This window comes from Panthera uncia (assembly GCF_023721935.1).
Source record: "Panthera uncia isolate 11264 chromosome C1 unlocalized genomic scaffold, Puncia_PCG_1.0 HiC_scaffold_4, whole genome shotgun sequence".
NCBI lineage: Eukaryota > Metazoa > Chordata > Mammalia > Carnivora > Felidae > Panthera > Panthera uncia.
This window is the reverse complement of record NW_026057585.1, coordinates 69,753,185-69,775,784: the sequence shown is the minus strand read 5'-3', so window position 1 is coordinate 69,775,784 and position 22,600 is coordinate 69,753,185. Positions and strand designations below refer to the sequence as shown.

General features: G+C 39.8%; 1 protein-coding gene across 1 annotated transcript in view; it reads right to left on the bottom strand.

Annotated features, from left to right (window-relative positions):
- Window positions 1-22,600, bottom strand: part of ZSWIM5 (zinc finger SWIM-type containing 5) — a 66,424-nt gene that overhangs the window by 27,446 nt on the left and 16,378 nt on the right. The window contains exons 2-5 of the mRNA XM_049618874.1: window positions 20,327-20,475; window positions 18,890-19,040; window positions 6,838-7,017; window positions 1,274-1,450 (exon numbers count right to left, since the gene is read on the bottom strand). Of these exons, the coding sequence (XP_049474831.1) occupies window positions 1,274-1,450; window positions 6,838-7,017; window positions 18,890-19,040; window positions 20,327-20,475 (657 nt within the window). The remainder of the gene's footprint in view (window positions 1-1,273; window positions 1,451-6,837; window positions 7,018-18,889; window positions 19,041-20,326; window positions 20,476-22,600) is intronic.

Here is a 22,600-nt window from a genome sequence, read left to right as displayed (position 1 = left end):
GAGAACCTATTATATGTCAACTCATTTGCCAGCAAAAGGAAGTAAAAATGTGCAAGACAGGTTGCAAGCATTTACATTCCTACCAGTAGTAAATGAGAGTAACTATCTCCACGCAACCTTTCCCACACCATAAACTAATTATCTTTATTTTAAAAATCTCTGGGGCACCTGGGTGGCTCAGTCAGTTAAGCATCAGACAGTTGGTTTCAGCTTAGGTCATGATCTCACAGTTTGTGAGTTTGAGCCCCACATTGGGCTCTGCACTGACTGCGGAGCATGCTTGGGATTCTCTCTCTGCCCTTCCCCTGCTTGCCCTCTCTGTCTCTCTCAAAATAAATAAATAAATAAACTTAAAAAAAACTCTCTGACAATTTGACAATCAAAAAATGGTAATTCAGTTTTGTTTTGATTTTCATCTTTGTTTACTGATGAGATGTATACATTTTCACATTCTTATTAGATTCATGTTTTAGAAGTATTGGATCAAAGAGGAAAGATGACCAAAGGAGACTTCAGGTACTGGCCCACAGTGAGTCTGGCCAAGGCTTTCAAAAGAGAGATAGGGACATACATGCATATTCAGAAAGATCTTGAGAAAGACAAGGATAAGAGGTGAAGGATAGAACTAGGGAATTGGGAGAAGATATAAAAATATATGTCATTGTTGTAAGACTCAGAAAATGAGTATTTTTTAAAAAAATACTGTCTGTTTTGGAACGGGCATCCTGTGATAAAGTCAAGAAGAGACTGACAGTCAGCCAGAGGAAGGTTTAAACCCACAGTAGAACAGCTCTGTTCCTTTATGATGAAGTGGGTTAGGAAAGGTGGAAAGGAGGAAAGGAAGACAGCTTGGTGACAAATGCAGATAATGCCCTAGTTACTAGCACAGTGTAACTGAAGTTTCAAAGTTAGTGCATTTTTAGCAAAACATATTAATTTCAGAGTAGATTATACTGTTGCTCAGCAAATGTTGACTAAGAGCTTATGAACTGATGTTTAATGGTTTTATTAGTACTCTTTGAGATTTACTGACTCCTTTCCTTTCCTAAAACTCAGGAAACAGAACACAAATTCCAATGTTTGAGGTCATTGTACCTCAGCTAAGTACACATGCAAATGGCTGAGGCTTCACATAAATACCCTGAGTCACTAGTTAAGGCCCCAAAAGATCTGTCCAAATTGTAGTTGTGTTGCCAGCACCTATGCAGATCTGGCCTGGCACAAGTTAAGACTGGGCTTTGAAATTCTTAGAGTAGAGGAGAGGTACACTTACCAAGCCACAGTGGCTGGCCTTGGGAATTAAACAGTAGTCTCTCGCTTTCCTGCTGGCAGGCAGGAGCTGTATATATATCGCTGCTTATTATTCGCTGTAAATGGCTGTCCTGCCAATGTAATTCACGGCCCTCAATGGCTCTAGTGAACACTGTTCGTCTTGGTCTGGATAAGGAGTCTGGGGAAAGAAAGAAATGCAGCAGTTCAATGACAGGTAATCTGAAGTTCTAACTCTTATATGTCTTCTTCAGAGTAGGAGGAAGAGAAGAAGAATAGTTTGTGGTTAGTGAGAGCAGCCATTCTACCATCTGTCTAGGTGCTGTCTCTTTATTGGATAGCCCTTAATGTATCTGTGCCCTGTATGGGAACAACCTTTCTCCAGAGATCTATGGCTGCCTTTTTACTTCTACAGAAGACCAATTTCTCCTAGGACCAAGAGCCACATGAAAGAGAAGAGGGACTGTGGTGCCCAGCTGCTCAATTATGAGGATACAAATTGCTTCTATAGAAGTCAGAATAAGAGAGAAGCAGTTAGGTAATTTCCCTGGCCTATTTATAACCTGTCTCATTTACAGCATGACCCTTATCAGACTAAGGACTTCAATATAATTGATATTAAAAGTTGAAAAAGAGCTGAAGCCCTATGTATTCTGGTCCCTTTATCATACTGATACCTATAGGCTTACAGGCTTGTTCTCTAATGTGAAAAACTGATGCTGACAAGACTAATTAACACGGAGTCTTACCATGCCATATCTCTTCAGGAAAAAGGCTGCAAGGAAACCAAAACAGCTTAGGGTGGTATATAGGAAGGCCACGTGAAAGATACATTGTCACAAACTGTATATATAAAAGGACTCATAGAAATTACATTTAAGGAAATTAAAAAACCATAAAGGATTATTTAATTGACTCTCTGCCAGATTAAGGGCAGCTGTAACTATTTTAGGATCAAGGGCTAAAGTACTATGCAGATGTTTCCAGAGATGCCCAAATGAGGGGGTGTATCCACTGAGCCTATGCAAAAAAAATGGGAGGGAAAGCCAGAGGATTCAGAATGAACATGAAAGAAATGAACATATTTATTCATTAAGCAAAAGTCCTTAGAATACAGTCATCTCTTCAGAATTTGATATATCCCATAGTGTATGGGCTTGGATGATTAAGTTAGAAAAGCACCGACCATATCTACTGAAATGTCTTCTCCTTCATATTGTCCCTCAGTAGAAGCACAATGTACCTTCTGCTGGCTACAGTCTAAGCACCTCTCTTCCTGAACTGAGACTCTACCTTGGGTCTGCTCAGCCCACAGTGGGGATTAGGCTCCCAATATTCATTAAGTCTGCAAATAGTGCCTACTACATAGCAGGTACTTGTTCCAGGTGCTGAGGATATATAAAGTCCCTGCCTTTATGGGACTTGATTTTTTTAAGTTTATTTATTTATTTTGAGAGAGAGAGAGAGAGCATGAACAAGGGAAGGGCAGAGAGAGAGGGAGAGAGTGAATCCCAAGTAGGTTCTGCATTGTCAGTGTAGAACCTGATGCAGGGCTTGATCCCAAGAACCGTGAGATCATAACCTGCACCAAAATCAAGAGTCAGATGCTTAACTGACTGAGCCACCTGGGAACTGTGAGCCTTTACAGTTAAATGGGCAGAGATAGTTGAATAAATATATAGTATATCAGATATATCAGATGGTTATGAATACTATGGAAAAGACTAAAGCAGGATTAAGGAGAAAGGCAAGCTGGTATTGGGTGGGGGTTGTTTTAAATTGAAAAAAAAAATTTAATGTTTATTTTTGAGAGAAAGAGAGAAAGAGAGAGACATAGTGCAAGCGAGGGAGAGGCAGAGAGAGGGAGAATCTGAAGCAGGCTCCAGGCTCTGAGCTGTCAGCACAGAGCCCGATGTGGGGCTCAAACCCACAAACTGTGAGATCATGACCTGAGTCAAAGTCATACGCCTAACCAACTGAGCCACCCGGGCACCCCTATTGTTTTATATAGAATGGTCTCTAATAAGGTAACATTTGAACAGAAAGCTCAAGGAACTGAAGAGCAAGCCTTAAGCATAACTAAGGGAAGAGTATTTCAGGCAAAAGTAATAGCAAATGCTAAATCCTGAGGTGGGAGCATATTTGGAGTGTTTGAGAGCAGTGAGGAGGCCAGTGTACTTAGGATGGAATGAGCAAGCAGGAAAATCATAGGAGATGAGATAAGAGAGATACTAGCAATCCCTGGAGGCTTGCTCCAAGGGCCTTACAGGCCATGAGTGAAAGATGAGAAGTCACTAGAGGGCTTTGAGCTGCTGAAGGTATATGGTGTGATCCACTTTTTAAAAGGATAACTGGCAACAGTATTGAGAACACACCATAAGATGGAAGGGGAGAAGCAGGAGGAGCAGTTAGGAAGTCAATGCAATAATTTGAGAAGGATGATGGCAACTTGGCCAGAGTAATAAGCAGTAGAGATAAGAACATACAGATTCTGGATATATTCTGAAGGTAAAGGCAATAATATTTGCTCATGGAATAGATCTGGAGTAAGAGAGAAAAAGAATCAAGAATGGCTCCATGGTTTTTAAGACAGATTTGCCATATGTGGAGATAGGGAAGACTATAGGAGAGCAGGTTTGGGTGGGGTTTAATAGGTAAGAAATCCTACTGAGATGCCTATTAATATCAAAGTGGAGATATTGAAAAGGCAGCTGAACATACAAGTCTGAAGTTGTTGAGAGGAAAATTCTGGTCAAGGAGATATAAATCTTGGAGTTGTTGGTATACAGATGATTATTAAAACAATGCAATCACCAAGGGAGTATGTCTATAGAGAGCAGTGGTTTGATGACTGAACCCTAGGCACTCTAACATTTTAGGTTAGGAAGCAGGGAGGAGACAGTAAAGGAGACTGAGAAGGAGGAACCAATGAAGTAAGAGCAGAACTAAGAGAGTAGTGTCTTAGAAATAAGATGAAAAACGTGTTTGAAGGAGAAAGTAAACAATTGTAACAAATACTACTGTCAGGTCAAGTAAGATTATGACCAAGAATCAACCACTAGATTTGGCCATATTTAGCAACAGTGACCCATACAAGAGCAGTTTCAGTAATGGAGGGATGAAAGCTGACTAGAGTGAGTTCAAGGGAGAATATGAGCAGGAGAGATAATAAATATATACTATTCTTTTAAATTATTTTTCTTAGTTCTACCACTTATTTCTACTACCTCAGAGAAACAGGATGGTAGTTAGAGAAGCATGTGGGAACACCATGAGTGTGTATTGTGTTTTGTTTTGTCTTGTTCTGTTTTGTTTTGTGATGAGAGAGAAAGCAATGTATTTGTATACTCTCATAGGAATAATCCACAAAAATTTGTGAAGCAGGTGAGAGAGGAGATAATTCCTGGAGTGATGTCCTGGATAAAAAAGAAGGAATAGGATTTTGAGAATAAGTAGAGGGCTTAGACTTACAAGCACGAATAAAAACAGGGAAGAGGAAGAAGATGGGCACAGACAGAAGCAGATGAGAGACTCTTGGAAATTCTCTTGTGATTGCTCCTATACTCTCAGTGAACAGGAAGCAAGGCTATCAGCTGAAAGTGAGGAAGCAGAGGGAAGGGGAATAAAGTTTTCAGGCGAAGGTGGTATGAAATAGTAATTCAGAAGAGTGAAAGAAGGCATAGATTAGGGAAATGTGGATGTCTGGACAGTACTATGGTCCCATTCAAAATCAGTAGTCATAAACTTAAAGTAAGACCAGTTACTTACACTTATGTTTCTCTTCATCATGTTCAGCTCTGTGGGTGTGAGCACTAAGAAATTAGAGTTGGACTTAGCTACTAAAGTTAGTGTTAAAGTTGCTCTATGAGTGAAATAAAGGGAAAAAGGAGGTTGAGTATGTAGGTGTTGAGAGTAATTATAATGATGCACCAAGGAATCTAACCTGGATAAGGAGGAAAATGAGGCTACCAGGAAAATGAAAATGTGGCAGGATCAAAATTCCTAGTGGGTTAAAGAATTATTGGAATTGGCATACTAGAGAAAATAAACTAGCAAGACTGATGATGGTTATTAGAGCTGCCTGAAATTTAGATTATGAAGAAGGTATTGCTAGTGGTAATGACAAGGCTTAGAGTATGATCTTGGGATTGCATGGCTCAATTATGGTGGTAGACAAGACTACTAAAAGATAGGAGGTCAAAGAATTAAGAGACTAGAATATTGGAAGGATCATCTGTGTGGCTACTGAAATCAAGAATTCCAATATAAGTAGTGATAGCAGAGAACAAAAATCTTCAAGGGATGGGGAGAGGGCGGGGGCGGGTGTGGGGATTGACCCAGAGGTCTAAAATGACCCAAATCAGAAGGGTAGCAGATAGTATATTTTGATGGCATTAACTTTAAAGCTGCGGGGTATTTTGGGAAGGAGGAAAAGACAATGATACAGAAATGGCAATGAAGAGTAAGTGGGATGCCTATTGCCCCATTAGGTAAAGAGACATTAAGAGCTAAATCAGCCACAACTTGAGAAGACTGCAGAAGAAGCAATATTCTCAAATGAGAATCAGTAACAACAAATAACCAATTTGATAAGGAAGAAACTGCCAAAATAGAAGCATGTCTTTACATGCATTTGATTCTCTATGCCAATCTAAAGCCAATACTAAAGGGATGGTGTGTTGTGGAGGTTAGATGAGTGTGAGTAAAGGGTAGCTTAAAGAAATGGCAAAACTATAGTCTTTTCACTTCTTGTTACCTTAGTTGCCTTGAATATACTGACAATCAATTATGAGACACTAGATGAAAACCTGGCAAAAACAATTTAAATTATTTTCTCCTTGGGATTAAAAACATCAGATTTATCACTTAAAATAGAAGGGACTGACATGTAAAATCAATGTGTGAAAAAAATCCCCTACCAATAAAGGTTTCCAATGGGCTAAAGAGCAATCAGTTGCCAACAGCAAATAGCCTGAGTTAGATGAACTAAAAACTGATGTGAATGCTGATGCTCAGTGATATTCGTAGGTCACTGGGCTCAAAAGGCAGAGAGTACAGTATTGTTGGATTTATCTTAAAATGGGGCAAGAGTCCTAGCAGTAATTTGGGAAGATAATCCATCCTAGCTATCTGCTATATAAAAACATTTGAGGAAAACAGGAAAGTAAGAAAAGCAATTGTCGAGCCATTTTAAAAGCTGTGTTTTGCAGGCCTTCCATTCTTCTCTTCAGGTAAGTCTTCTGAGCTAAAACCAACCCCAACCAAGGCCAAGATCCATTAGTCATGATGAACTGGAAAGGTAAAGAGGATTCATGCAGAGGACCCTAGGAATTTATGCTGGGCACTGTAAGGACACTCTAGATACAGAAAAAGACAGCATCCATAATGTCAAAGATAAAAGCTTACCCTTACTTAAGGCTTGGTATTTCAAGACAAACAAAGGACAGGCTTTTCTTACTGAGGGTGACAATACTGACAGCCAACTGTCCAGCCACCTTTGTTTTACCACTTTACCCTCCCACCTTTGGAGTTCCAGGCACAAAGACATTAGAAGGATTTATGGCTCACCTGGGCTGTGACTGGCATTCTGGGGAAGTGCATTGGTGATGTTGGGTAGCTCATGCCCATAGTTCCCATCCTCCAGGGGACAGACATCCAGGTCACTCCACCTCTGCAGTTGCTGCAGCCAACAGGATTTTTCTTCCAGTTTGCAATGTGGATTTAAAATGATGCATACCCATAAGGCCCCTGGAAAATAAAGCAACCAACATTCTTGATATCTCTCCTCTGATGTATGTTAAGCTTTAATTTTTCAGTCTTTTCTTCTCTTCTATTTTTAGTGGTAGGAAAAGTTTCCAAAACATCAGCTTTTCTCAATATAAAAAAATCAAATCTGTTGGGGCGCCTGGGTGGTTCAGTTGGTTGAACATCTAACCTTTCTTACTTATATTTTTCTTAAAGTTTATTTACTTCTTTTGTGAGAGACAGAGACAGCACAAGTGGGGGATGGGGGGAGAGAGAGAGAATCCCAAGCAGGCTCCATGCTGGTAGGAGTGTCTGACTCTTGATTTCGGCACCGGTTGTGATCTCATAGTCGTGAGATCTCTCTCCCACTCCCTCTGCTGCTCCCCAGCTCTCTCACACACACACACTCTCTCTCTCTCAAAAAATAAAGAAAGAAATAAAATCTGCTAAAGTTTTCAGAAATGGCTTATTTTTCCTTCTCAGAGCTTCCTTAAATATCCTTCCTGGATATCTGGATATGTGCCTGTAATGATGAACAAGACCGATTTGGGCTTGAATTCTGAGCTCAGATTTGTAGTCCAACATGTACTTATTGAGAACTTTCTATGTTCAAGGCCTATTCTCCTACTGGAGAATAAGACATTGTTCCAACCCTTGAGGAGCTGACTAATGGGGGACATAGATAGATACATATAATGTTACTTGAATATGATGAGTGTTAAGGTAAAGATATGGGGACAACAGCAAGATAGAGGAAGGGCACTTAGCATAAGGGCAGGGGTCAGAAGGGAGGTGCTCAGAAAAGGTTTCAATTTTTGGTTAGTAGACTTTAGGCTTTCTGAAATTCATATTCCTCAACTGTAAAACTGAGAGCACATAAATAACTACTTTGTTTTTGATGCTTATTTATTTTTGAGAGAGAGAGAGAAAGAGAGCATAGGTGGGGGAAGGGCAGAGAGAGAAAGAGCAAACAGGATCATACAGGGAAGGGGCAGAGACAGAGGGAGATAGAGGATCCTAAGCAGGTTCTGTGCTGACAGCAGAGAGCCCGACTTGGGGTTTGAACCCATGAACTGTGAGATTATGACCTGAGCCAAAATCAGATGCTCAACCAGCTGAGTCACCCAGATGTCCCCCAAACAACTACTTTGTAGGGATGTTGTGAGAATTAAATGAAATAACATTTGTAAAAGGCCTAGCATATTACTTGGCACATAGCAGAATTTTAGTATTTCCTTTTTCCAAGAAAAATGGTTTATTTCAGTTTGGATTTTGATACAGTTGATCTATTAGGATGTCTTAAAACTATCACATTCTTGGATCTTCTCTGTCACTGTAGCAGAGTATCACATATTCTATACAATATATGAGTACTGTCTCTCCAACCATATTACCCTTCTTTTCAAGCAAACCTGCTTCTTTTCAAGGTTGGCTATAACTGAACTAGATATATTCTCAATCTCAGACCAGCAGTAAGCCTGGCTGCAAAGTATCTTAAGTTAAACATCTTTTGGGATGAAGCTACATCTGTGGACGGAGGTACTTTGAAACACTATTTCAAGGTCCTTCAAACTCAAATAGGAATGGTTTAAAGGCCATTTTAGCCCTAATTTCAGATACTACCTGAAGATAGTGAAAATTCATTTCTACTGGCTCAGTTTTTAAAATCTACCATGAAATAAAAACTACACTGTGTAATATAATAGTATTATATTATGATGCTCTGAAGGGAATCATAGTTAGGATTCACTCAAATAATTATAATAATAAAGTATGGCAAATGCTATCATAGACATACACAAAATCCTATGAGAATATACATGATGGAACAATGAATTCTGCATGTGGGGTCAGAAGTTATAGAAAGGAAATGGCATTTCAGTTCGAAGAATAAACATGAATTAATTCCCGTTAAAGATAGCTAACCACTGTTTCCTTTTGAAACCTCACTAAAATGAAAGTAAAAGGATAAAAACAGGTGTAAACACATACAGACACAGAGAATGGGAGAGATAAAAGAGAATAGCCACAAAATTTTGCAATGTGGAAAGCTTGTGGATGAGTGATAGCTGACCTAGCAGAACAGCAAAGTGGAAACCTCCATCAGTGGTTAGAAAGCCCAGAAGCAGACTGATTCACGCTTCAGAACCCTGCTGAAAGTGGGGCTGAAACTAGTAAAATTGGTTAGAAGTTTGTCAAAGGTCTCAGGATCCCAAAGTTCCTACTCTATTCAAGGCAACTGAGTGCCTGCTCCTCCCCTCTCCTGGAAGAAGACCAGAACTTTACTCACTGGGAAGGTTGATTCAGAGAGGTTCTGGATTGGAAATATTACTCACAGCCAAGGATGGGGTTTCCATACTAAAAACTGAGGGATGAAATCAATACATGTTGAACAAATGGATACCCTCCAACCCAACCCTAACCCTCAACCCTAACCCTCTTTCCCCCCCTGGTTCTAAGAAGACTATGACAGGCTTATAACCCAGAAACAAGAGACTGGAGGATTCAAATTAGCCCAAGGACAGAAAACATAGCAGATAACTGAAAAAACCCAGCCAGATCATCCTCAGTTAAACTGACTAACAAGGCCACACACACACATACATACATGCACACACATACGTGCGTGCACACACATGCAAAGAACTTCCTTTTAGTTTTTAACTGTTACTCTTAAATAGAAATGGACAGCTAAGAAATGTTAGGTATATGAGGAAAGCATCTGACATAAAGGACAGAGAACAAAAGTAAACAGAAAGAAGAAAAACTTGGGAGGAAATACAAAAAAGGCAGAGAAGAAAGAAAACTTAAATAAAAAAAACCTGCAATTGTTATCAGCAAAATGAGAAGATACTGCATCTATGAAAAAAGTGCAGGATGCAACAACAAAAATGGGCTCTTGGAAATTAAACCTATGGTGACAAAAAATACATTAAAAATTAGTAAGATGTTTGAAAGATAAAACGGAGGAAACCACCTGAAAGATAAAAGACAAAAACAAAAACAAAAACACACCAAAACAATGAGAGAAAAAAATAAAACTAGAGAATCAATCTCCATTTAGTATATTTAGTCATAAGAAATAATCTAGCAATTTTACTATTTTTTGAGACATCCCTTCTGGAACTCTCTATTTTCTTATCCCTAATCTAGACTGTTTATCTTCTAAGCCTGTTGCATAGTAACCTAGAAGCTAATATCCAAATAACAGAAGTAGTTCCAGACAAAAAGAGAAAAAAAAGGGTGAGGAAATGAAAAAAAATTTTTTTTCAAGAAAACATCTTAAACTAAAAGATGCAAGTTTCCCAGTTGAGAAGGTTTAGTGAGGATTAAGCAGATTAGATTTTTTATTTTTTAAATTTTATTTATTTTTAAGTAGGCTTCATGCCCAGCGCAGAGCGCAACATAGGGTTTGAACTCACGACCCTGAGGTCAAGACCTGAGCTGAGATCAAGAGTTGGGAGCTTAACCGACTGAGGCCCCCAGGTGTCCCCAGATTAGATTTTTTTTAAGTTTATTTATTTATATTTTTAGTAATCTCTACACCCAACGTGAGGCTCAAACACACAACACTGAGACTAAGAGTCGCATGCTCTACTGACTGAGCCAGCCAGGCACCCAAGGAGATCAGATTTTTTAAAAATTTAGGGGGCGCCTGGGTGGCTCAGTCATTTGGGTATCTGATTCTTGATTCTAGCTCAGGTCATGATCTCATGGTCGTGAGATGGAGCCCTGCATCGGGCTCCGTGCTGAGTATGGAGCCTGCTTGGAATTCTCTCTCTCTCCCTCTGTCTCTCTCTTTCTTTCAAATTAAAAAAAAAAATTTAGAAGAAGACCAACAGAAAAAACAAAACTTTCCTGAACGAGAATGGCCTGGTACTTCACAACAGCAAGTGGAAGCTAGAGGACAATGGAGATAGGTCTTCAAAATTCTAAGGGAAAAAGATAAGATTTCCAACCTAGAATTATGCACCCAATCAAAGTATCAATCAAAAGTGAGGGTAAAATCCAGATACTCAGCAATACAAAATTTATCAACTATGAAAAATTCATCTCCCACCCTATCTGAGGAAGCTACTGGAAAATGTACTCTACCAAAACAAGAAAGTAAATCCATAGAGAAGAAGGTGTTGGATCCAGAAAACAGGGGGTTCAACATAGGGGAAAGGAAAAGGGAAGTCCTAGAATGATAGTAAAGAGCAGTATCTACACGATTATCCTGCAGCAGGTTTGGAGAGCACACAATCTAAACCAGGAATAGGAAAATAAATGGTTCCAGAAGAAATGTCTCTAACAAGATAATAACATTGATAGATTATTTGATGTGACCAAATATACTGTATGAAGATTTTAAATTACTGGTAAATAATTGGGGGGTAAATTAATGATAACAACAGAAAAATCTGCAACCTAATAGTCAAACAACAAACAAACAAAAATAATTTTTAATTCCTGAAGGAGAAAAAAAAGTTGTTTAAGAAAGTAAATGTAGTGGGGCGCCTGGGTGGCTTGGTCGGTTAAGCGTCCGACTTCGGCTCAGGTCATGATCTCACGGTCTGTGAGTTCGAGCCCCGCGTCGGGCTCTGTGCTGACAGCTCAGAGCCTGGAGCCTGTTTCAGATTCTGTGTCTCCCTCTCTCTCTGCGCCTCCCCTGTTCATGCTCTGTCTCTCTCTGTCTCAAAAATAAAAATAACGTTAAAAAAAAAAAGTAATGTAGTATTAGTATACTACATGACTGTGCTACAGATATGTATTTAGTCATAATAATGCACACATTTAGTGTTGATCTAACCTCAAATTATAATGTCACTATTTTGCTCTCATTCTAGGACTTTCCTTTTCCTTTCTCCTGTGTTGAACCCCCTGTTTTCTGGATCCAACACCTTCCTCTCTATGGATTTACTTTCTTGTTTTGGTAGAGTACATTTTCCAGTAGCTTCCTCAGATAGGGTGGGAGATGAATTTTCCATAGTTGATATATTTTGCATTGCTGAATGTCTGGATTTTACCCTCACTTTTGATTGATACTTTGATTGGGTGTGTAATTCTAGGTTGGAAATCTTATTTTCTTCCCTTAGAATTTTGAAGACCTATCTCCATGTGCATATCTGGCATGTGCATAGGTATGTATATATTGGGGGCTATAGAGTCATTGAGAATGAGATCTCTCATGAAAACCCCTGTTCCTTCTGCCATGGGAGAACACAGTGAAAAGATGACTACCTATAAGCCTGGAAGTAGGCCCTCACTTGACACCAAATCTACCAGTCATTTGATCTTGGACTTCCTAGCCTCTAGAACTATAAGAAATAAATTTCTGTTGTTTGTAAGTCACTTAGTCTTTGGTATTCTGTTGTGGCACCCTAAACAGACTAAGGCATAAATTGGTACCAAGAAGTGGGGTCCCACCATAACAAATACCTAAAAGTGTGAAAGCAATTTTGGAACTGGGTAAAGGGTAGAGGCTGAAAGAATTGAGTTGCATGCTAGAAAAAGCCTATGCTGCTGTGAACAGACCTTTAAAGATGATTCTGGTGAGGTCCCAGAAAGAAAAGAGGAGACCTGTAGAGAAAGTCTGAACCTCCTTAATAGTCCTGAAGAGAGTGTTGGTAGAAAAATGGAGGGTTAAGGCCATTCTGATGAGATCTCAGATGGAAATGAGGAACACGTCAGTGGAAATTGGAGGAAAGGCAATCCTTGTCATACAGTGGCAAAGAACTTGGCTAAATTGTGTTCATGCCCTAGTGTTTTGTGGAATGTAGAACTTGTGAGTGATGAAATTAGCTGAGGAACTACCTAAGTGAAGTACTGAAAGAGTAGCCTGGTTCCTCTTGACTGCTTACAGTAAAATGTGAGAAGAAAGATACGATTTAAGGATGGGATTGTTAATCAAAAAAGAAGCAGAACTTAAAGATTTGCAACACTGTCAGCCTGTCCATATTGAAAAGAGTAAGAGGGGTGCCTGGGTGGCTCAGGGTAAGCATTCAATTCTTGATGTCGGCTCAGGTCATGATCTCATAGTTCTTGAGATTGAGCTCTGCTTGGGATTCTCTCACTCCCTCTTATGGTAACAGCCCAAATGTCCATCCATTGACTAATGAATGGATAAAGATGTAGTGTGCATATATGTATGTATGTGTGTACACACACACACACACACACACACACACACACACACTGGAATATTACTCGGAAATCAAAAAGAATGAAATCTTGCGATTTGCAACAATGTGGATGGAACTACAGTGTATTATGCTAAGCAAAATAAGTCAGAGGAAGACAAATATCATATGATTTCACTCATATATGGAATTTAAGATACATAACAGATGAACACAGGGGAAGGGAAGGAAAAATAAGATAAAAACAGAGAGAGAGGAAACCATAAGCAACTCTTAAACACAGAAAACAAACTGAAGATTGCTGGAGGGGAGGTGGGTGGGGGGATGGGCTACATGGGGTGAGGGGAGGTGGGGGGTGGTGGGTATTAAGGATGGCACTTGCTGGGATAAGCACTGGGTGTTATTATTTTTTTATTTATTAAAAATTTTAAAAATGTTTATTTATTTTTGAAAGAGAGGGAGCACGAGTGGGAGAAGGGGCAGACAGAGAGGGAGACACAGAATCCAAAGCAGGCTCTAGGCTCTGAGCAGTCAGCACAGAGCCCAGTGTGGAGCTTGAACCCACGTACTGTGAGATCATGACCTGAGCTGAAGTCGGATGTTTAATTGACTGAGCCAACCAGGCACCCTGAGCACTGGGTATTATATGAAAGTGATGAACCACTGGGTTCTACTCTTGAAACCAATACTACACTCTATGTTAACTAATGTGAATTAAAAAAACAAACAACTATGAGGAGATATCACCTCACACCTGTTAGGATGGCTAAAATTAAAAACAAGAAACAACAGATGTTGGCGAGCATGCAGAGAAAGGGGAACCCTCTTGCACTGTTGGTGGGAATGCAAACTGGTGCAGCCACTGTGGAAAACAGTATGGACGTTCCTCAGAAAGTTACAAATAGAACTACTCTATGATCCAGCAATCGCACTATTAGATATGTACCCAAAGAATACAAGAATACTAATTCAAAAGCATACATGCACTCCAATGTTTACAGCATCAACAATAGTCAAATTATGGAAACAGCCTAAGTGTCAAAGATGTGGTAATATATACACATGGAATATTACTTAGCACAAAAAAGAATGAAATCTTGTCATTTTCAATGACATGGATAAAGCTAGAGAGTATAATCCTTAGTGAAATAAGTCAGAGAAAGACAAATACCATATGATTTCACTCAGATGCAGAATTTAGTAACAGAACAAACAAACAAAAGGGAAAAAAGAGAGAGGCAAACCAAGAAACAGACTCTTCTTTTTTAAAGTTTATTTATTTATTTTGAGAGAGAGAGAGAGTGTGCACACAGGAGGGGCAGAGAGAATCTCAACCAGGCTCTGCACTGTTAACACGGAGTCCGATGTGGGGTTCAAACCCACAAACCAGGAGATCATGACCTGAGCCGAAACCAAGAGTTGGATGCGTAACCAACAGAGCCACCCAGGTGCTCCCAAGAAACAGACTCTTTTTTTTTTTTAACGTTTATTTATTTATTTTTTTGAGAGAGAAACAGAGAGTGAGTGGGGGAGAGGAAGAGAGAAAGAGGGAGACACAGAATCTGAAGCAGGCTCCAGGCTCTGAGCTGTCAGCACAGAGCCTGACATGGGGCTTGAACCCACAAGCTGGGAGACCATGACCTGAGCAGAAGTCAGAAGCCCAAATGACTGAGCCACCCAGGTGCCCCCCAAGAAACAGACTCTTAGCTATAGAGAACAAAATGTTGGTTACCAGAATCGTTGGTTGGGGGGATGAGTTACATAGGTAATGGGGATTAAGGAATATATTGTGATGAGCACTGGGTGCTGTATGGAAGTGCTGAATCATTACACTGTACACCTGAAACTAATACACTGTATGTTAACTAACTAGAATTCAAATAAAAACTTAAAAATAAGAAATACTGCTTTGAAGGGAAGAAGAGAAATGGGGTAATAATTGGAAGGGGATGAAAACATCAAAGGCACTTTTTTTGAGACTGAAGATATTAGAGCATTTTTGTATGCTGATGGGATGGGTCTAGTAGAGAGGGAGAAATTAATAATGACAGAGGGGTGCCTGAGTGGCTCAGGTGGTTAGGTGTCTGACTCTTGATTTCAGCTCAGGTCATGATACGGTTTGTGGATTTGAGCCCCAAGTCAGGCTTTGCACTGACAGTGTGGAGCCTGTTTGAGATTTTCTCTCTCTCCCTCTTTCTCTACTCCTCCCCTACTTGCATGCATGTTCTCTCTCTTACTCTCAAAATAAGTTAATTAAAAGAAACCTTTAAAAAAATTCCAGAGAGGGGCGCCTGGGTAACTCAGTTGGTTAAGTGTCCAACTTCAGCTCAGGTCATGATCTCATGGCTTGTGAGTTCAAGACTCGTGTCGGACTCTGTGCTGACAGCTCAGAGCCTGGAGCCTGCTTCAGATTCTGTGTCTCCGTCTCTCTCTGCCCTTCCCCCACTCAGACTCTGTCTTTCTTTCTCAAAAATAAATAAACATTAAAAAAAATAAAAAACAAATAATGCCACAGGGAGGAGATAATTGCAGGAGCAGAATTCTTGAGAAAAGGAGATGGCATAGGACCCAGAACAAATATGTAAGACTTGCCCTTTTATGGGAGCAAAGATATTTCATAGATTTTTAAAAAAACTTTTTAATCTTGCGGTTCGAACTCATGAACCTCAAACTCAAGATCATGACCTGAGCCGAAGTCAGACGCTTAACCAACTGAGACATCCAGGAGCCCCAAGATATTTCATAGATTTTAACAGAATATAAAGTAAAGTATATATGTACAGATATGGGGAGATGAGAAAACTTCATGTCTGACTGTTTCTATTTTCTCTGGTTCAGGGACTGAAAGTAGTGAGTCCATTCCTTTAAATTCCTACAAACCCTACTTAGGTCTTCCCAGGTGAGCAGGCTGTGTGAACACTAAGGAACCCTCAGAGTAGTTAGGGGAGGCATGAATGCACCACACTCTGGTGTCTGACCTGATAAGGTTTTCCTTAGTGCAGTGGTTCTCAAATTGTGATCTCTGGAACAGCAGCAACAGCATTCTTTTTTCTTTTTATTAAAAAAATTTTTTTTAATATAACTTATTGTCAAATTGGCTTACATACAACACCCAGTGCTCACCCCAACAAGTGCTCTCCTCAATTCCCATCACCCACTTTCCCCTCTCCCCAACACCCCATCAACCCTTAGTTTGTTCTCTGTATTTAAGAGTCTCTCCTGGTTTGCCTCCCTCCCTCTTTATTTTTTAAAATTTAAATCCAAGTTATTTAACATATAGTGTAATAATGATTTCAGGAATGTAATTTATTGACTCATCACTTACATATAACACCCAGTGCTCATCCCAACAAGTATCCTCCTTAATGCCCCTTGCCCATTTAGCCCATCCTTCCACCCAACACCCTACCAGCAACCCTCAGCTGTAGCAACAGCATTCTTTAAAAAAAATTTGTTAGAAATTCAAATTATCAGGCCCTATTCCAAACTACGGAATCAAAAACTGAGGACAGGGCCCAGAAACCTTTTTAAATAAGTACTCTTGGTGATTTTGAGAAGTTTGAGAATCACTGTCTTTGCAGGATGCTGAGAGTTTCTTGGAAGATTGTTATAGCAATTTCTTAGGTATAAAGCTGTCAGAAGCAAGAGCTTTTCATAATGAACCTAAGTATATGACAAGTGCTTTAAAAACACTGGAGACCAGCTGTGTTTACTTCTTCTCACCTACCTTTGTCTCAAAGGCAAAGCCCAAGTCCACAACACAATCCCATGAGTATGCCAGAAATTAATCTATGAGATTCAGGCCTCAGATAAAACCAACTCACTGAAGAAGGCTGAGTTTAAATTAAAAAAACATGCACTTTGGAGAAAAAAGTAAATAACAAGATAGAATTGAGGGAGATGTTGCAGAAGGATGTTTGATTTGGAATCACACAGATTGCGGTTCCATAGGTAGAACTATCACTTACTGGTATGTGACCTTGAATAAAATACTTAACTTTTCTGAGTTCAGTTTTCCCATCTAAAAACATGAAGATGCCAAAATCTTACCTTGGAAGGGAGTCCATGACTGCAATCCTTTCTGAGTAAAGAGTCTAGAAGTAGTCCCAAGTTGCCATGCATTGTATCACGTGACCTTGGTCACAACAGGTTGGACCAGTAGCTTTGGAATAATAATGCAATATTTCTACACCTCAGAAAGTGTAACTATGTCCTGGCAGAGACAGTCTCCTATAATTTTATTCTGTATGGAGAAGTAACCAGAATGGTCTCTTTCTTTGCAATAAACACACGATTACCTTATAGGGTTGTTATGAGAATTACATGAAAAAAATGTGAGTATAATCTTCAACAGATAATGGCATATAACACTCAATAATGTAGCTATTCATTGGTAATGAGTGCTTCAAAGCCGTTAATGCCACAGCCGTTAATGCCACAGATAAAAAAGCCTCAGTACCCAAAACCAAAAACTCATACTTACCAGCCCCAAAGTAACCAAGTATAGTTACAGAGTCATTAAGCCTCATACTCTGAGGCTTTTAGCCCTGAGGATATGAAATGTATGTTTTAGGGGCTTCAGCCCAGAAGAGCACACTAAACTCCTAACCTGCAGTTTTCTCTTGTATTATTTTGTATGAGTGCCCAAGTTTGTTGTTGCTTTCTGGCATGGAGGAAGTATGGAGGAGTTGTATCAGAACTTGCAGAGTATGCTACACAGAGAGCTTTTCCAGTATAACTAAAAAGGGGGGCCATGCTTGGATTCAGGGTATGGAAGATTCTGAAAATAGGGAGAGTTGTGAGTATTAGCACTGCAAAACTGGCCTTGGAGCAGCGGACTCATACAGAGAAATGATGACCAAAGAAGATGGCCTTGAATAGAAAAATCTAGAACAGAGAGGTCATTCAGGAGGCCACAGGTCTAATTTAATCTAAACATTTCCAAGGCCCTCAACCAGACCAGTGGTGATGGGAAATAAAAGGTGTGAATGGACACTGAATTGCAGTTTGAAGGTCAAGGCATCAAATGAAGTGGTGACTGAATGTTGGGAATGAAAGAAGAATGAGTGCTTGACATTAAGTTTGGTAGAGTGAGGAATGGTGGTGCCAATGCCAGAGTCAGGGCACCCTTTTTTGGTAGAAGGCCTGAGTTCATCTTTGGATTTCTCAAGCTTGAGGTAATCAGGGGATTTTTCAGTGGAAATGGTCACAAGCAGTGCTAATATGGGACTGGAACTCAGATAAGTGGAAAGAAGATAAGGCTGAGATCAACATAGAGGTAAGCTCTGAAGATATGACATTAAAAAAAAAAAGTTCTCAAGGGAGTATAGTGGAAGAAGAATAGAAGTCCAAGGCCCAAGTCTTAGAAACTGCCCTATGTCTAGAGGTCCATCTAGTAGTGATAAAGAAGAGAAAACTCAGGAAAAGCAAGAAAAGTGAGGTTGATAAGTATTTGGAGAGCCAGGCTAGTGCCATGCAGTAGAAGCCAAGGGAAGAGGTTTTCCCTCAGCAAAGACTTCTATGTGGTAACATCTGGAACAGATGTCAATAGCAAAGCACAATGCTGTGGAAGCAACACAAGTGAGTTCAGAATACTCTGGATAGCCTGTGTAAAGCCTGTAACTTCCACAGCTAGGCTAAAGTTCATTTAGCAAGACCTATGTAATGACTGATGGCAAGTGTTCACTAACACTGTTGCCAGGGGGAAAACTGGTAGGACAGACATAGTACTTCTCTGAGATAGGGGAACTTACCTAGCTCATCCCAGAGCTGCCTGCACTTATCTGTCATGCTTGTTCCTTGCTGCCTCCAGAGTGTGAGTCGTGGGTCAGCCATAAACTGCTCAGTTATCAGCGTCAGCATCCTGGCTCCATTGGAATCTCTCATCCGCAGCATCTCTCGAACCTGACACATAAGGAGGGGCCAGGGGTTGGTGACTGCACATCATGAAAAAGCAGGAGAAGGAAGGGGAGGAGAAGATGAAGTATCTAAGCACAACATATCCAAAGAGCCAAAAAGAAGCCTTCTTGTTCTAGAAGCAAGTTCTCTGCATATATCAAGAAAGCCTGCTGTACACAATGAGATACCACTTCATATCCACTAGGATGGCTAGAATAAAAAAATCAGATAACAACAAGTATTGGTGATAATATAGAGAAATCAGATCCCTGACACACCATTGGTGGGAATGTAAAATGGTGCAGCCACTTTAGAAATCAGTCTAGCAGTTCCTCAAATGATTAACGTAGAGTTATATGACCTATCAATTTCAATCCTAGAGAGAAATGAAAACACATGTCCACAAAGAAACTTGTATAAGAATGTTTATAAAAGTATTTGTAATAGCCAAAAGATGGAAATAATACAAATATCCACTAACAGAGAATGCATAAACCAAAGTGGCATATCCATACATTAGGATATTATTCAACTAAAAAAGGAATTAAGTACACAGATACATGTTACAACATGGATGACCCTTGAAAATACTCTGCTAGGTGAAAGAAGCCAAGCACAAAAGACTACATACTATATGATTCCTTCCCTATGAAAGTCCAGAATAGGGAAATATATAGAGACAGAAAGTAGATTAGTGGTTGTTTAGAGCTGGGAGAGGAGAAATGGAGGATAGGGAAGTGACAGGTAAAGAGTATGGGATTTCTTTCTAGGGTGATGAAAAAGTTCTAAAGTTGACTGTGGTGATGGCTGCACATATCTGCGAATATATTAAAAACCACTGAATTGCACACTTTAAGTGGGTGACTTTTACAGTATGTGAATTATCTTTTACTGAAGGTGTTAAAAAAAAAAAAAAAAAAGAAAGACCGCCGTGAGAGCCCCCAGTTCCAAAAGACTAAATCTCTTCAAGGCCTCATCCAGCAGCCTTGGGTTCAAGGCAGAGGGATGATGGCTTCCTTACTAAAACCCACAGCAATGCTAACTTATTTAGAGTGGAGCAGAAGGAAGAGGACTACCAGGGTGAGTTTGTAGGGGTCTCTGGATGCCACCTGCTCGGGATCAAGTCTGCTCTGTTCAGCATCTCCCAATAGTTTTCAAGCTTTCAGGACAGATAGGTCTAGTGAGCTAGCTAAAATGCATGAAGCCAGAAGTGTGGTGAGGCCCGTGTAATTAAAGTAAAAAAACAAACAAAACAAAACAAAACAAAAAACCCAATACCTTTCATATCTTACCTTAGCAAACATTGAATTGAGTTGCTTTCCAGAGCCATAGTAACCACCCTGGGAGAGAAAGAGTTTCACTTGTTCTTTCACCTGTTCTTCATCCAAATGCCAACAGTTCTCATCATCAATGCTGGCCCCAGCTGTGGGGTCAGGGGCACCTGTGAGGAATGGGAATGGTGACATGAATCCCCTGAATTCATATGCTACACATTTGGCAGAAGGGGTACTCTTTGAGGATATTAAAAAACAGACGGCTTACTCTGCCTTATTCTGGGCTTTGTCAACTGTGTGGTCCTATAAATCAATGTAAGAGGGCTAATGCTAGTTTCACACTCACTTATGTTCCAGTTGTATTCCCTTACAAGGTCTACAAATACCATTCTAGGGGGAGAAATCCCAGAAGGAAATGCACAAACATGAAAAAAATGATATATTTTTTTCCTAGGAAGGTGACATTTCTTTCTTCTTCTTCTTTTTGCCTTCCTATGAAGTTCAAAATAAGCCTTAAAGTATAGATATTATTGTAAAATAAAAAATACTTCCTTAGAAAATAAAAAAAATTGTTTTTAAAGTTCACTATAAAATTTAGCTTCTTTTAAAACATTTTTTTTTAACGTTTATTTATTTTTGAGACAGAGAGAGACAGAGCATGAATGGGGGAGGGTCACAGAGAGAGGGAGACACAGAATCCGAAACAGGCTCCAGGCTCTGAGCTGTCAGCTCAGAGCCCGACGCGGGGCTCGAACCCACGGACCGTGAGATCATGACCTGAGCTGAAGTTGGACACTTAACCAACCGAGCCACCCAGGCGCCCCTAAAATTTAGCTTCTTAAGCAGAGTCAACACTTCTGAATTTCTAGAAACTTTCCCCTTAAAGCACAGGCAGAGGTGCACATAAGGTGATATGTTTTATAAATTTATACTCAAAATATCTTTCATATCTGGTTCTCACTACAACACATTAAAACAGTTTTAGTTATTTACACATTCTTCTCCCCTAGTGCCCTGCTAGCCACTTGCTTACAGTTGAATCCCAAGTTGAATCCACAGCTGAATTGCCTATACCACAGTACTGGTAATGCGGTAGGCACCTAGGAAATATTTGTGGAATGAAAACGGAATCTTCTCTCACTTTCTCAAAGCCAGAGTCTTACGTTAAGTTTTTAGCAACCTGCCTCCAAGTTACAAAAGACTATTAATCAAATGCTCTATAGGTGTGGTCATGTAATAGAATATAAATTCACGTCATGTTTGGGGCACCTGGGTGGCTCAGTCTGATTCTTGATCTTGGCTCGGGTCATGATCTCGTGGTTCCTGAGATCAAGCCTTGTGCAGGGCTCTGTGCTGACAGCGTGGAGTCTGTTTGGGATTCTCTGTCTCTCTCACTCTGCCTCTCTCTCTCTCTCTCTCAAAATAAATAAATAAAACATTAAATAAATTCATGTCATGTTTAATTAGTCTATCTTTCCTCTTGTCTTCCTAGTTCAAAGTCCTGCTCAAATGAAATCCAGGTCTACACAGAAAAGTTGCTTTTCAGCTAAGCTTTTTTAGAGCATCTTATTCTCCATGAAATCAGGAGGGTTCACACATTCATTTATTCTACAAGTACTAATTAACACATATGATTGTCCAGTTTATGGTATCTACTATATGCTACTTTCTTCAAATGTATTATACTGAACACAGTTCTGACTATATCACTTGCCCACTCAGAAGTCTTCAGTGATGCACCATTTTTATTAAATTAAGTCCAAATGCTTTAGATTGGCATTCAAGGATCTCTCTGTTCAGGCCTTGTCTTTCATTTCTAGCCTTGTCTACCCTATATTTATGTCATGGTTCAGCTAGAAACTTAGCGTTCCCAGAAGTCAACCACATTTCCTTATGACTTTACTTCTGCTTTTTCCTTTACTTCTCTCCCACTCCTGTACCCCATTCTTTAGCCAAAAAAATGAAACTTCTCATTGTCAATATTGCCTCAGTCAGGGCTACAATGAGCAGTGGAAACCATAAAGTAAGTATACAGAAAGGCCAACACTGCTTAGCTCATTTGGCAAGAGAAGCTCTTTTTTATCCCCTAACTGAATTAACCATACAACCCACTGCTCCCTCCCTGTCAAAAGTATGTCCATCTTATGCTCACATGGATATAAAAGGAGTAATACTCTTCTTAGCACTTTATTATTGCTTTTCCTAAAGACTTGTGGCATTTTGCTGTACATCAGAATTGTGCGTTTCTCATATATTCCCAAATAAATTGAAATTTTTTAAGAGTAGGTGTTC